The sequence below is a fragment of the Ambystoma mexicanum genome, chromosome 7p (assembly GCF_040938575.1).
Source record: "Ambystoma mexicanum isolate Mex_15411 chromosome 7p, UKY_AmexF1_1, whole genome shotgun sequence".
NCBI classification, from domain to species: Eukaryota; Metazoa; Chordata; class Amphibia; order Caudata; family Ambystomatidae; genus Ambystoma; species Ambystoma mexicanum.
In genome coordinates, this window is record NC_090939.1 from 646,177,891 (window position 1) to 646,193,563 (window position 15,673).

General features: G+C 48.0%; 1 protein-coding gene across 1 annotated transcript in view; it reads left to right on the plus strand.

The window, feature by feature from the left end:
* The first annotated feature begins 1,045 nt into the window (after positions 1-1,045).
* LOC138526218 (lysozyme g-like) overlaps positions 1,046-15,673 on the plus strand; it is a 113,931-nt gene continuing 99,303 nt past the window's right edge. The window contains exon 1 of the mRNA XM_069636685.1: positions 1,046-1,182. Within this exon, the coding sequence (XP_069492786.1) occupies positions 1,179-1,182 (4 nt within the window). The 5' untranslated portion in view covers positions 1,046-1,178. The remainder of the gene's footprint in view (positions 1,183-15,673) is intronic.

A 15,673-nucleotide genomic window follows, 5' to 3' on the forward strand; every position in this document is an offset into this window, starting at 1 on the left:
AGACCAACACATTTTTCTTAAAATCAGAATAGCGTTTATGGTCATCCGGATCCATAATTTTGGCTAAGAATCTCATTTTACTACAAACTACTAGGCAACCCAGAGGAGAGACCCAGTTTGTGATGTACAATTGCATTGGGCACTCCTAAGGGTAAACCCAACACCTTTTTCCATAAAAGGCCTTCAATTGAGTTCAAAGCATCACCAAGTGTATTGAAGCTGTGGAGTGCTAGGTGGGGGGCGGGAGGGCCTGGGCCCCTCCTCTGAAATCTTAGGTCCCCCTTGCAACCTCCCCCACGTCAGCTGTGCTACTCACTCTGCACTGTCTGCAGTGCTGCGCTCGCCCGCATGGCACACACACAGGGCCGCAATCAACAATGAAGAGCTGTTAAATTGGGCTGCAATCAACAATGAAGAGCTGTTAAGTTCCATCTTCCGTCAAGACCAGCCCCTCCAATCAGAATGTAGTGCACAAAACTGTGACTGATGGGTCATTAGTGACTTAATGGTTTTGTGCCTACATTCTGATGGGAAGGGAGGTGTAGTGGGGTTTGGTAGTTGGTGTGCACAAAAACTTCTCTGCAGGAGTGCTTTTGACGTCACACATTCCCTTTCATAGGTCCCCCCTACTTTTGTCTGTGGCCCCCTTCTTTTGTCTTTGGCCACCTCTGTGCCCCTGCTAAATTTGATTCCTGGCGACCCCACTCACTGCTTAGTAAAATGTCCTCAGGGGTAACATTGAAAATGTACAAAAGGGTCTATACACACCCTGTTCTGCCTTAGCTGTTATCGCTAAAAGCACTTGGCTTCACACGCATTGGAGACTCTACATATTGTGAGCCTTGCATGCGTTGGGTGTTGCAAGTGTTAGCCTTTGATAAACACTGCCCTTTCCGCCAGCAGCCCATCCCCTTTTCCTGTATTAGTTTCGTTTCTCGGAAACCCTTGTGTTATAGGAAATCGCAGACCAGAGGATGGACGCTCCTGCACACGGTTCGGTCTCTGGGACGATCGTTGTAAATAAATCACGTGTGAGAGGACACATGTTGGCTCGTACGCCAGCCGTGCTTATTGTTTAAATAGGGATCTCTAGCCGCAGGCAGTGCAGAACAGCGTTTGCATTGATTGTCGCCAGAGGAGCCAGTGCCGCAGAACACGCAGTCGATCTGTTAGAGAAAATGGGTAAGAGGCCTAATATCACCTCGGATAGTCTAGTCTTTCGTTTTGGGGCGGTTGGGGGTAGACTGGTGTGATGGCACATTTGGGCGTTGACACATTTGGCTACAACTTGAAACTTAACATTTCCACGGGAATCAAAAGGTCCAATGACTATTTCGCCAGAGTTTTGTTTTTATTAACGCGTGCATTGGCATTTTAAAAAGCACTCTCTTCGCTGTTTACTTAAGTGCTTGTACTTTTATCTTTGCACTTTGACATGTGAAGAACAGCGATACATTACGTTCTGGCGCCAGAGACAGGTTTAACCCAGCAAACACCTTTAAACTGCGACAAATAACCTGAGGAATCGGAAATGAAGTGTTTATTTGTAGAAAGTTCTTCTGGCCGATTCAGACAGTCTGGGTGAGTCCGCAGCGTGCAGGGTTGCACTGTTGTTCTCTGTTTCCAGTGGAACGTACTCTCGCAGCGTGCACCAGGATGCACTGTTGTTCTCGGTTTCCGGTGGAAAGTACTCTGCGGTTGCTTGCTTAACCCTTAAAGTGCCATGGGTATTTCCCCCCAGTGCCAGGGCCTTTTTTCGTGATTTCGGTATGTGGCCATTTAAAGCCTTGTAACGTTTTTGTTACATGAGATATCTCGGGCAAATTTGACTCCTTTTTTCCCCACATGTAGACGGTCGTAATGCCACCCAGGAATCCTAGGTTGCGGTAGGGGGGTAAGAGAAAATAAGCAAAAAGGGCAAACATTTTGTTTTAAAAAAAAAATAAATGCCAATACAATGATGTACAAAGAAGCCTGTGGTTTTTTCCTTGTAAGAGCTAAGAACAAATGGTTTGCTGAGCTGAATTCCCCAATTCCCTGGCTTTCAAGAACAGGTTGAGTGGAAACGGAAAACAATTATTTTGATGTGGTTATCAACTGTTTTGTGAGAGGTAGGCGACTTTGGCTATTTTTTCCAATTGGACGTGCATGGGCGGAATGGGAGAAAAGGGTAGGAAAGCCGAATTGGAGGACAGAAAGGCATATATTTCTGAAAAGTAGACAAAATTCCAAGTTTAGGAAGGGGTGATTTGCGTAGGTCAGGCAAACACTAGGTAGGGGAAAATGCCATAGATTGGGGGAAAAGCAGGAAAATGACCGAAAAAAGAGGTATGTGTTGGACATGGTTGGCTTGGTACGGCAATGGCTTCTATGAATTTTGAGAAAAGCAATGCTCTGTTACATTCCCCGACTCTTGCAGTTAGGAAAGCACACATTTTTGTAGTGTTTTACAAAACAAGCAATACCACAAGCCAAACACTGAGCCATGGTACACAGGAGTTTTACGCTCACGGCCTGAACAGATGCACTTTGCATGTGTAAATCGGGAAAACCAATGTGGTGAGGAACGGCAAGCACACATTTTTTGAAAGAGCACAGGCAGGCCTTTTGAAGGGTAGGTGACTTGTGCAGGTTACAAAAGTGTATGTGCCTAAAGCACTGACCAAATGTAGGTCACATTTGGGAAATGAAAGGGTTGTGTGACAAAGGGCACCAGCAAATGGGTCAAAACGTTATGAAAACCACACAAACACAACAAATGTTATACCTTCCCGCATTCCCACAAGTGTGCCAATGAAAACGGTACCTCACATGTGTGGGTGCACCTACCTGGGCGCCAAGGGGAAAGCCTAAAACACAGGTAACCCCAAGTCTGTTTCGACACCTGAATGTGACACTTTCTCCAGACAAGCGCAACATACAGATATGGGCCTCGGGTGTCCAAGCCACCAAGGAAAACAGGGAACCCCATGCATTTCCGAAAAGAGGAGACCCGTGGGAATCCGCAGAGGTATCATCTGTGCAAATCGGCCCGGAATTTATTACCCAGACACACCCGCAAAGTCCGAAATGTGGGAGAAAAAAATGCATTTTCCGCACATTTCACTCGGCTCACCCACCGACACACACCGCCAACAACACATGGCCTACCTTCCCGCGTCCCCACACGTGTCCCGATGAAAACAGTACCTCACATGTGTGGGTGCACCTACCGGGGGCGCAAAAGGAAAAGGGTAACCCACTGGTAACCCCAAGCCATTCGCCACTGCCCATTTTGTTCATGTGGGCAACCTACAGATTTGGGCCTAGGGTGTCGAAGCCAGCAAGGGAAACAGGGAACCCCATGCATTTCCCAAAAGAGGACACCCGTGGGAATCCACACATGGCCAAATTGGAGGGGCGGCCCATCTTATGTAGCCCTCCCCAGGAGCAGATAATGGGGGGGGCTGTCCTGCACTCCTCCCTGGGCTCAGGCGTCCCTTCCTAGGAGCAGATATCTGGTCCCAGGGAGGGCTGCATGACATAGCACCCACTCCATTGCGGGTGGGGGAGATGGGGTCACCACCCCGTCCCATTAGAAAATTCCCTGACCTTTGGGGTGCCCCACAGCCCCCCTTAAAATGTGTTCCGCCATTTTCCATTTTTTTCTTTGTTTACAAAACTTGCCTTGGCGCAGAGGGGCACATTGGTGTGCCAATCTGGCCCTGGGGTGCCCAGACCTTACTGCCCCACCCACTGGGGGGCCTGTCCCATCATTTTTGGGGGCCCTCTCCCCCCTCACCCCAAATGGGTGGCAGGGGCACCTCATGCAGGCCTCCCTGGGCCTCCTACAAACGGCTGCGTGAGGTAACCCCTCCTCCATTTGGGGTGGGGGGGAGAAGGCCCCAAAAAATAATGGGACTGGCCCCCCAGTGGGTGGGGCAGTAAGGTTTGGGCACCCCGGGGCCAGATTGGCACACCAATGTGCCCCTCTGCGCCAAGGCAGGTATAGTAAACAAAGAACACAATTAAAAATGGCAGGCTGCTGTTTAGCGTGGGCGGAGGGGCCCCCTACACCGCTGTGGAATTTTCTAACGTGAAGGGGGGTGCACCTCTCCACCCCACCCCAATTGGAGGGGCGGCCCATCTCATGTAGCCCTCCCCAGGGGCAGATAAGGGGGGCTGTCCTGCTCTCCTACCTGGGCTCAGGCGTCCGTTCCTAGGAGCAGATATCTGGTCCCAGGGAGGGCAGCATGACATGGCACCCACTCCATTGCGGGTGGGGGGGGGATCAATGCCCCATCCCATTAGAAAATTCCCCGACCCTTTGGGATGCCCCACCGCCCCCCCTAAAAAGCGTTCCACCATTTTCACTTTTTTCCTTTGGTAACCCAACTCCCCTTGGCACAGAGGGGCACATTGGTGTGCCAATCTGGCGCCGGGGTGCCCAAACATTACTGCCCCACCTACTGGGGGGCCTGTCCCACCATTTTTGGGGGCCCTCTCCCCCCTCTCCCCAAATGGGTGGCAGGGGCACCTCATGCATGCCTCCCTGGGCCTCCTACAAACGGCTACGTGAGGTACACCCCCCCTCCATTTGGGGTGGGGGGAGAGGGCCCCCAAAAATGGTGGGACAGGCCCCCCAGTGGGTGGGGCAGTAAGGTTTGGGCCCCCCGGCGCCAGATTGGCACACCAATGTGACCCTCTGCACCAAGGCAAGTTTCGGAAACAAGAAAAAAATGGGAAATGGTACACTACACTTTAGGGCGGTCTGAGGGGCACCCTAAACTGCCAGGTAATTTTCTAATGTAATGGGGGTGACCCTCTACCCCCCCACACCAAATGCAGGGGGGGGCATCTCATTCAGCCCTCCAAGGGGGCAAATAAAAGCGGGCCATCTCATGCAGCCCTCCCTAGGGTCAGATTCCCCTTCCTAGGAGCAGATATCTGCCCCCAAGGAGGGCTACAAGGGGTACCCCCATTTCCCCTTGGGGCGGGGGGAGAGGGCCACCCCCCATTTCTGTAAAAATCTATCCCTGGTGGCTAGTGGCCCTCCCAATCCCACCCAAAATTCTCCTTTGAAATATTCATTTTTTTTCTTTTTCTTTTTGGTTTTTCCCCCTTCCCTGGGGCAGATGATCAGCCATCTGCCCCCAAGGGGGGCTAACCTGCAGGCCCCATCCTTTGGGGGGTCTGCACACTAATTCCTGGTAGCCCTCACCTCCACCCCCCAATTGGATGGGGGCCACATCATGTACTCCTGCCTGGGGCCATAAATCTGCCCCCAGGAAGGGCTACAAGGGGTGCCCCCCCTTTCCACTTGGTGTGGGAGGGGGAGGGCCACCACCGTTTGTTGGGGCAAATAAATCCCAGGGCCACCACCCCCGTTCTATTTATTATTATTTTTATTTTTTGCCCCCCTTCCCTGGGGGCAGATGATCAGCCATCTGCCCCCAGGGTTGTGCACATATGTGCCCCCATTCTTTGGGGACGAGGGGGGGGAGAGGGCTGCTTACTTGAAGCAGCCCCCCTCCCCCCCACGTCACAAACGTTTCCATGGTGGTCCAGTGGTTGCTGGTCACGGATCGAGCGCTCTGCACTGATCCGTGACCAGCAATCCGTCATATAAGTGGTGTCCTTGGAAAGGGGAGAACCTCCCCTCTCCAGGGACACCACTTTTTCCTATATCCCTGGTGGCCTAGTGGGCCCCAGGGCCCCAAACCCTCTCCCACCTACCCCTTCCCTCGCCTTTTTTTTTTCTTTTTCATTTTTTCTTTTTCACCCCTGGGGACAGTGATCATCTGCCCCCAGGGGTCTCTGGCGCTGTGGCCACATGCTTTGGGGCCACGGGGGAAGGGGGCTGCTTACCTAGTAAGCAACCCCCCCTCCCCCTGCGTCACAAACGGATCTGTATTGATCCGGTGACATTGCTGCCCACGGATCGCGCGCCCTGCGCCCGATCCGCGGGCAGCAATGCCACACAATGGGTATCGTTGTAAAGGGGAGAATCTCCCCTTTCCAATGATACCCGCCTCCATCTCCGGCTTGAAATACAGCCAGAGATCGAAGCGGAGAAAGGTGAACACTCACCTTCTGTTTTCACCGCAGCAGCCCGAAATGGCTGCTGCAGTGAAAATTACTTTCACGCCGACGTGCTTTACGCACGCCGACGTGAAACTGAAGGTAATCCAGCCCCCTGGCAGTGAGGGGGGACCTCCCCCTCACATAGCCCGGGTGTTGGATTACAGTTTTGAGCGATCCCTGCTTTGCAGGGATCGCTCAAAACAAGGTGCCAAAACTGACGAGCCGGCTCGTCGGTGGCAACCTGGAGCGGTTTCCACTGACGAGCCGGCTCGGCGGTGGCACTTAAGGGGTTCACGAGAATTGGCAAACACCAATAGTTTATGGGGAAATGGGAGGAGGGAGAGATCCAGGGGCAGAGACAGCCTAAACATTTTGTTGGGGGACTGGATGGCAGTTTTGAAAGCTGGTAGTGAGCAGGGCCATTAAACCTATTGCGCTATTGACCCCACCCCACCAAGCCCATAAGGCTCAGTAGATATTATGCCTTTCTCTGGCTCAATAGATGTATCTTTCACCCCAAATCACCAGAAGCAAAACCAGGATTGTGTAGCAAGTGGGGCTTGCAGCTAATGGAGTAGGGCTCATCCTCTGCCCCCCAGAAACGACAGAGCATAGTGAGGGAGCGCAAACCAAACAAAGCAGTTCAGTGGTGTTCTCCCCTGAGAATATTTTAGAAATCATGGGTTAAAATGGTCTATTTTACAGTACACTTTCTGTGATGAATTTTTTAAAAAAATGTTTTATTTACTTGTTTATAATCACATTAGTAATTTTTACAAGAACTGACGACTGTTCCTTAAGAGCTAAAAGATTGCAGGAACGGAGAAGTAGCGGCAAAAAGGAAAGAGTCGAAGGAAGAAAGTGTACAGGAGATAAGACCGAGAATAGTTAAAATTCAAGTAGACAAAGCCGGACACGCACAAAGAGAGAAGAGTCAATTTGCGTTCCAAGGGTGGAAAACTAGAGTTACTTTAAGCAGAGTTTAAACCAGAGTTTTAAACCAGATCCCTTCTTGTTAATGTAGAGTCAGTTTCCACCGCAATCATTCAGCTAGTTCTCTGATTGAGTGCGTGGGATGTGCGGCCGTTTGTGCATTTATCTTGTGAAAAGCGGTTTCCAGAATTTTCGCCGTTGCTATCGACCAGTTCCTCTTTTCTCCTGACATTAGTCTATTCCACCAAATTGATTCTTCTTCTCCCTGGAATCCCACCAAGTCGGTGCACAGGTTCTTCAAGTAGCTTGCTCGTACTTCTCTTAGCTCAGAGCACTGCATTAGTAAATGTCTTACTGTTTCCGATCGGTTGGATTCTCCACATAATCTGCATTCTTTAATGGCTGTTTTTAGTCTAATAGCCTGAATTTCACGTGTTGGAAAGAGATTCAAGCAAGCTCACATGTAAGTTGTTCTTAGTTTGTTTGGGAACTTTATGCAGCACGGAAGTGGAACCTTCAGTCTATTGAAGGTAGGCGGAAGATGTTTTGTGAGTTTGTTACTCTGTGCTTTTTCAAGAGTATTGATCCAATCCTGAGCTTCCATTTTGGATTTTACTCTTACTGGGTTCTCTCACAGGTCTTCTGTACATGCGATCTCCATCAGCTTTCCTCTTAGCTAGTCTACCCAACCGTTTAACGTGGCTAGGTTACGGTTTGATATCTCTCTTTCAATGATCTTGTAGATTGGCGGGGAGTCAGCTACTGAGGTGTTTCTAAGGAGTTGCATAGCAATGAGTGTTACTGTGGCTTCTAGGGAAAGCAAGCCTAGCTCTCGCCTGATGAGGTCCATTGAGACCGAGTTTGGAAGACCTAGTAGAGAATTCCAGAGGTAGCCTTCTAGTTTTCGCCAGATGGTAATTGGCATGTTCAAAGTTGCACCCATTCCATATGTGATAGTGGGGACTACTTTCCCTTTGTAGAATTGCATAACTGGTAGTACTGAAAATTTCCCATATTTTCTATCCACTGTCTTCATTTGGGCTGCCAGATTTTTTGCTTTTTTTCCAAAGCGTTGCTTGCATAGTGGCTTCATTGGCAGATGAGTCAATAAACACTCCTAGGTATTTGTAAGTAGACACTACCTCGATGTTCACGTTATCCAGGGACCATTTGTATTTTTTTTTTTAGGACGTTTTTTCAAGTATCAATATCTTTGTTTTTGTTTTGTTTATTTCCAAATTGTTTAGTTCCATATATGTTGCCAGGTTGGTAAGTTGGCGCTGGAGTCCTATCTGTGTCTGATCTAAGAAGATGAGATTGTCTGCATATAATAGACGTGAGATGTTCTCATTCCCCAGCTTCGGCCAGAAGGCTCTGACGGTGAGTTCTGTTTCTTTGAGGTCCCCCAGATAGGCAGTAAACAGGGCCGGCGCTAGTGGGCAGCCCTGCTTCACTCTGCGATTTGAGGGTATTTCGAGAGATAACCCGCCTTGGATGTTAAGGCAGACTCTTAGTTTTTTGTTCTCGTGGAGGGCTGTCACCGGGTCAAGCACTTCTTTCGGGCATCTCCATTTTTTCAGTTTGGACCATAGTCTTTGCCTGTCCACTCTGTCGAACGCCTGTGACAGGTCGACGAAGGCCATAAATACCGGGAGTGCACCTTGCTTTACCTTTGATTTTATAAGGCTTAGCATAAGGATGTTGACGGTAGTACTTCCGTTTTTTAGGAAGCCCATTTGAAATGGGTTGTTTGCTGGTGACATTTTCGCCCAGGTACGGAAGTGGCCTAAGAGTAAAGTTGAGAAGATTTTCCCTATTATATCAAGAAGTGCAATCGGACGGTAGTTCCTTGGTTCTTAACTGTCTCCTTGTTTAAAAATCGGCACAATTACTGCTTCGGTCCAAGATGTTGGAATGGATCTTGTTGCTTTGCATTGGTCAAATAGGACGCTGATGAAATCTGACCATTCTTCCACATTTTGCTTAAGGTCTAAGTTACTAAGGCCACCCGGGCCTGGGGCTCTTGATTTTTTTAGTCTTTTTATTGCCCTCATTATATCTTGTTTGTCAGAAAGGTCAATCCATGAGGAACCTGAGGTTATTTGAGGCGGCGTTTTACTATACTCCGGGGCTTTGAAGAGCTTTTAAAAAAATGTGGCCCACGCTTCTTCACTTACAGAGTTTGTGGTTCGGGAAGCTGTCGCCTTGTTGGGCCTTTTAATAAGTGCCCAAAAATCGCTAGTTTTCTTTGTGCTTAATGCCCGAAGCATTGCCTCCGCATCCTTCTAGTAAAGTGCGTGTCTGTGACCTAAGATCCATGATTTGTATTTCTTTATTTCAGATTGCAAGTTGCTCCAAGCAGTTGGGCGAGTTCTCTGTTTTGGCTTGTCTTTTCTTTTTCTTAGGGCTCTTCTTTTTTCTACCACTTCTTTATCATACGCGTGGTTGTTTTTGCTTACGGTCAGGTTACCACTTTTTGTTTTCTTTTTGTACTGTCGCAGGAAAGGTAGGTAGTCCAGGCGTACAGCTTTTGCTTCCGGTAGACGTGCTCCTTTTTTGTAAGCCTCTGTAATGCTTTCGATATTTGATGCCGTTAGCCGTAGGCGAGTGAGTTGGTTATTTGCCTCTATGGGGTGGTTGTAGCTTTGAGTCGTAGGACGTGCCGATGACCAAGCTATTGCCACCAGGTTGTGATCACTCTCCGTAGTTCTGGATACTGCATAGTCTTCTATGAATTGGAGCATACTGTGAGAGATGAAGAAGTAGTCAAGGGTGGCCTTCAATTCACCTCTCTCCCAGGTAGGTATCGTCCTCTCCCATGCTTTCAGTGCCGCAACGTTGTGCAGATTTCTTGATTTCATCAGCGACATCCATGTTGCTCCTCTTTGTGATATAGCTTTCTTCGCCCTAGCATTGCCCATTTTGATGTTGCAGTTTGAGTTTAGGTCACCACATATTATTATGTGTGTCTGGGAGTCTTCAACTGAAATGTTAGCGATTACTTTTTCTAGTTTTTTACAAAAATCCATGCTTGATATTGTCTGCGGGTTCAGGTAGACCGGTATGATTGCTATCTTTGCTGTTTCATTTCCCCTCCCTCCGCTGTGATTTTGAGTCCATGTTGTTAAGACCGCAAGAATGCCGTATGATTCCGTTATTTGTTTTGTAATCTCAATCCCAGACCCCAGTCGGATTGCTATTAGGAGCCCTGAGAATGGGCGGCCAAAAAGGCCTTTTGTTGCCGGAGAGAACGCTATCTCAAAACCGTCTAGTGAAGGTTTTGTCATTAGCCATGTTTCTTGGAGACAAAGTATGTCAAAGGCTCCAAGATCTTGGTTGTCTGGGTTCGTTAGGTGATGGTGGCCTCTCGTGTTCCATGAGGCCATTGTCACACGACTCTTCGGTGGCAGTTTTATCAGGTGCAACGGAGGAGATTGTTTTCCTGGGGCTCCTCCCGGTGATTGCTATTTGTCTTGTTTTGGTTGAGGGCTGCCTTTAACCACTTCCATGGGCCCTTTGGTATTCTTGTGTCGCCGCCCTCTGGGTGGTGCTCCTTTCTTTCATGGTCATTTTTTTGTTCTTTCTCTTGTTCCAATCTGTTGACATGTGGGGTCGCTCTCTGATGGTGATCTTCGGCTTCTGAACGAACTCTATGATTGCGAAATTGGTCTCTCTTCCAGACTGGAGCTTCTCTTCTTCTCTCCCTGGTGTGGATCTCTCTCCGCCTACTGTGCTCCCGTCTGCTCCCTTGGTTAGTTTGCTCCCTGTGGCTATCATTTTTCTCCGTGTTTTTCGAACTCGAGTCAAGCCTTTTCCGATGGTAGAGAGCTTCGGTTTTTGATTTATAGTGGCGTTTTTGGTCCCCACTGTCCATGCTGGACCCACCCCTCTGGTTTTGCTTTGGTTGTGCAATTTCTGTCAAAATGAATCCTGCTTTTTTTAGGTCATTGTATGGCTCGTTTGTAAGTCCTTTAAGTGCCCTGCTTTTAATGTGTAAGTAGGTTTTTGCTTTCTGCTCTCGGTGGTAGGGTTCAATTAGGATGAAGTTGTCCGTTTTCAGATGTTGAAGGGAATCAATTTTGTTCAATGTTTTGAAAACTGTTTTCCTGTTGAGAATCATGTAGTTGCTTTTGCTTGATATTTGTTCCAGTTTGAAGACTCTGATTTCTTCTAGTTGGTTTTCTCGTGTGGTAGGCCTCTCCGGCCCATGGGTCCTTTTTGTTTTTTCCTCTGAGTCTCCTCTTATTTTATGAGGTTTTGGGGTAGACGCACGGGTGTGATCATTTCTTTTGGTCGTTTCAAGTTTTTCCGGGGTATTTTCAGTTTTTTTCTGTTCGAGGTGAAAATCTCCTTGCTGCTTCGGAGGCGTTTTACGCCTCAGTTTCTGTGTCTTATTTTCTCCACAGGTGTCTGCCTCTGTATGTTGTGTTTTTATGGGTCCTTCTAAGACTGTTGACTGGATGCGTTTTTTTTGCGTGTCCTCCTTCCATGTCTCTGGTTCCGGGCGCACGGATACGTCCATTAAGTCAGAAATTCCTCCACTGTTCTGGGCGATTTTTCTTTAGAGTTGATCTCTTGTTGAGATTTTAGAGCTTTGTGAGCTGATGAGGTTGGACTCTTAGTCAAATCGATCTTGTTCTTATCTTTGTTGTCATCTGTTAGAGGAGATTTAGTTTTCAAGGATCCTGTTTGTGTTGCCAGCTGCAAACCTATTTTTTCTCTTTGGTTGGGTAACAGTGTTATTGTTTTTTGTCTGGCATTTGGTTTTTGCATTTGCCCTGATGTACCTTCTGGTCGTAGTGTCGATTTGGGTTTGGTGAAAATAGGTTCCATTTCACCTTTTTCCGTCCCTTGCATTGTCTGCAATGCTCTTTCTTTTGTCTTTTTTTGGCCTTTGTTCTTTTGAATACCTTCCTTCATTTCTGCCTCCATACAGTTCTATTTAGCCTCCCATATCGCTGTCTGTTTTTCATTTTTAAGTTCTACAGCTGTTAAGTATCCTTCAATTAATTCAAATTAATTCGTTTCATAAAGTTTACCGAAGGGGGAGAGGGCGATCGTGATTGCCGCCATGATTGTTGTCATATCTGTTTTTTTGTTGGGTGAGGCTCTTGACGTGTCCATCGAGATTTCACTGTATCTTCTGTGTTTACCCGGCGCTTGTTGCGCATCTATGTTTTGCGATCAGCAGCGGGCCTGTGTTGAATTTTCAGGACGGGGGGGCAACTGAGGGGGGGTTAGCTGTGTTCGAAACTCCCCATGATTTCCAGTGTAGCTCATCTTTGGCGCTATTCCATCCATAGTGTGGTTTACAGTGTTTTCTCTCCTGTCCAGGAGTTGGAGATGGATTTTTGTCCAGGGCTGCTCGCTCATTTTCCTCATTCCCCCTGGCACTAGGGGATGTGGCCTCACCCAATCCTTGGGCAACCTGTTGCACCTCAGAGTTTCTGGAAGTTGGTTCTGCTCTGTGGAGTCTGGAGATTTTTGCTGATTCAGGTTAGAGTTTTGTAATATATCTGTCTGCGCAGGATCTTGTTGTTCTGACGTCGCAAAGGCATTTGGGTGAGGTAGGTCCGTCACATGTGGGATTACTTGCACCGTCTTGTCTTGGTGGTGGATGTCTGTGGGCTCCATTAGAGGGCGGATGGCATTTTCCCCTATCGGCATATGGTTGAGGTCCTTTTCTTGGTGATCCTCAGTTGGATTAGTATTCATCTCGATCCCATTCTCTGCTTCTTCCTCAGTATGCGGTTTTGCTTCATCGGTTTTCCTTGCTTTGTTGGCAGGCAAGATCTCATCTACTATTTCCAACATTTCTACGTCCGAAAGTTCTATGTCTGAGTTTAGTTTCCGTTTATGCTGTTGTTTCTTGAAAAAGTTAAGCAGAGCATTTGAAATCAAAGGGTTTGGTAAAGTGTATGTCCGGGCCGCCGGCTTCTTATTTGCCGGCTGTTTTGGCTTTTTTTGGTCTTTTAATCCAAGGCTTGAGTCTGTATGTCTTGTACTGGCCAGGTCTTTGAGGTTGACTTTTTCCAATCCTTTCGGTTTCAGTGTTTTTCCTTTTTGCCTTTTATTGTAAGTTGTTTTTATTTTCTTCGCAGAGGACCCCCTTTTGGTGCTTGGGATTGTGGCACTGTCGGCTTCCGGCAGGGCACAAGGGTCCGTGTCAAAGCAGGGCTTTGTGGCCAGCATCGAAATGGCCTCCATAGTAGACAGATCATGGATTGTTTTGTCTTCCGTGCTACAAGGTCCTTGTGCTGGACTAGGGAGAGGTGGAGTGTTATGGTTCTTTGTTGAGTCATTGGTTATGTGGTTTGATTTCAATAGGTCTGGTTGAGTGTGGGTATGAATTTGGGCTGTGATCAATATTGCCGTTTTATCCCTGTTGCCCATTTCACCAACACTATGTTCTGAGGGCGGGTGCTGTTCAGTTTCTTCTATCCGGGGCTCTAGGAAGTTTTTATTTTGGTCCCTTCCTCCCTGCTCCTCACAGAAGGGCTGGTCTCTCTGCTCCTCACTCAGGGTTGTCAAAGTTGTCAAGGTTGCCACTGGTATGATGGTTTTAAGTGTCTCAAAAGTTTCAGTTTTCCCCGATATGTTTTTATTTGTGGCCGAACTCGCGGTGTGCATACCGCGTGTGTTTTCAGCAGGGGCCGGAGGAAGGAGCAGCCCAGTCTGCCCTACGGCAGTCTCGGCTTGCAGACCTCTCGCCGAAGCGGAACTCCGGCCCATTTCATCTTCACACAATGCTGGCCTTGTACGCACTGCTGGCGTGAGTTTGAAAATGGAGGTTCCTGTCTCCTACAATCCGCTAGTGGGCGCAATGTACGGTTTCTTTGTTTTACACTGCGGCTCACAATCAACTTCAGACGGTAATTCTGTGTCCTATGTGGTGGTGGCTGCAACACCCTTACCACGCTTCGGGGGCAGAAAACTTCTATCCACCAGAGAGAGCTTCGAATTGCTCCTAAGGCACCTCGCCAGCTCCTGCTCTGGTTCCGTCGAGTCAAAGAGGTCAGCCATCTCCATCGTCTCGGCAAATTCTGTTACTGCCGCCACCTTGTGCCTCTTCTCTAGGGGGGTAGAGATGTTGACCACAGTTTTAGTGGCCTCCTGCATCGCCCTGCAAGACTGCAGGACTGCTGACTCCACGCAGACTCCGCGGTCCACTCCGCGGTAAACGCTGTAGTTATGTGGATCCGCCCACAGGAAAACAAACTGGAAGGCAGACTCTGCTGCAGGACTGCTGACTCTATGTTGACTCCACGCAGACTGAACCAGTACTATATGTATTTATTTCCCAGCGCAATGCCGTTCCAGTGGCCTGGCATTAACATTTGACATGTGTTCCCATGTCATGCTTCTCATAATGGACACCTTCCCATCAAGCACAGTTTGCTGGCTAGCACTCCACCAATAAACACTGTTCACTCTGAGCCGGTAGCTCTGGGATTATCATCCTTTTTGACCAATCACACATGTGATGAATTAGCTAACAACCTAAACTGTTTTTAGTCTGTTTTGTAGGGAAATACGTGAAAAAAGTCCATTAGATGCCAAGTTATGAACAATGCATATGAGCTTTTTCCAAGACATTTTTACAATGCCTTTGTCCATTATATGCCAGTACTCTGCCAGTGTAATAAAACATTTCAAATTGATTTTTCCCACACATGTCCATTTTGGTGTACCTATATATGTCAGTATTCCCACGTAAGAACATTCTCATGTTGCTTTGCCCATAATGGCAATAATGATTCTATAACGAAACATGCTAACACTGGCTGCGCCAATAAATACGAGTATAAGAACATACTCCTGTTGGCTTTGCCTTAATGCCAGTAAAAAAAACATGTCCTTGCTGGCAAGCCGGTGAAGTAGCTCAGCAGGTTGAGAGGTTCCTTATTGTTTAAAGTGCAGCCCTAGCTTGAGAGAAATGGAGCACTGTACAGAATGTGGGTAGCCAGCATTTGGGCTGGCATCTTTTAACAGTAGCGCAATACTGTGAGGTCTGTGCGCTGGTATGCCCGTCCATTGGAATTAGCCCCTGGTCAGGTGTTGTGGAAAGAGCCATGATTTGAGAGATTTGCAAAATTGGAGAATTGTGGGGACTTTCCAGGCCAACAGTGGTATAGAGTTCGAGAGGGTCGATGCATGACAAAAGGATTGTTTGCGGTTCCACTCTTTGAGGACGAGTTTTGATTCATGCCGGTTGGTCAATTTGCTGTGCGAAGAGGGTGTGCCACCAGATATGTGGAGCTTAGACGCCAGGTATGCTGGTGTGCTACTCATGACTGCTTTGTAAATAATACATGCAGTCTTGAACAGTCTCCTGGCTTGGAGTGGAAGCCAATGTAGTTCACGTAAGATGGGGTGATTCAGTCAAATTTCCATGCTCCCGTAATAAGACGTGCTGGACTGCTTTTAGGGCAGCCAAGTGAACAGCTGGGAGCCCTGTCAGGAGAGCATTTCCCCCATCGATGTGCAAGACCACCAGTGCCTGCACTACTGTCTGAAAGTCTTGCAGTGGGATGAAGGGTTTGATTTTTCAAAGGGTAGCGATTCTGAGCCAGGCTATTTGGGCCTTAATGACTATGCATTTCTGGAAGGACAGATTGCTGCCAATGGTGGAGCCTAAGGATTTTTTATGAGTCTGGGAGTTGTGGAACAAATCCTT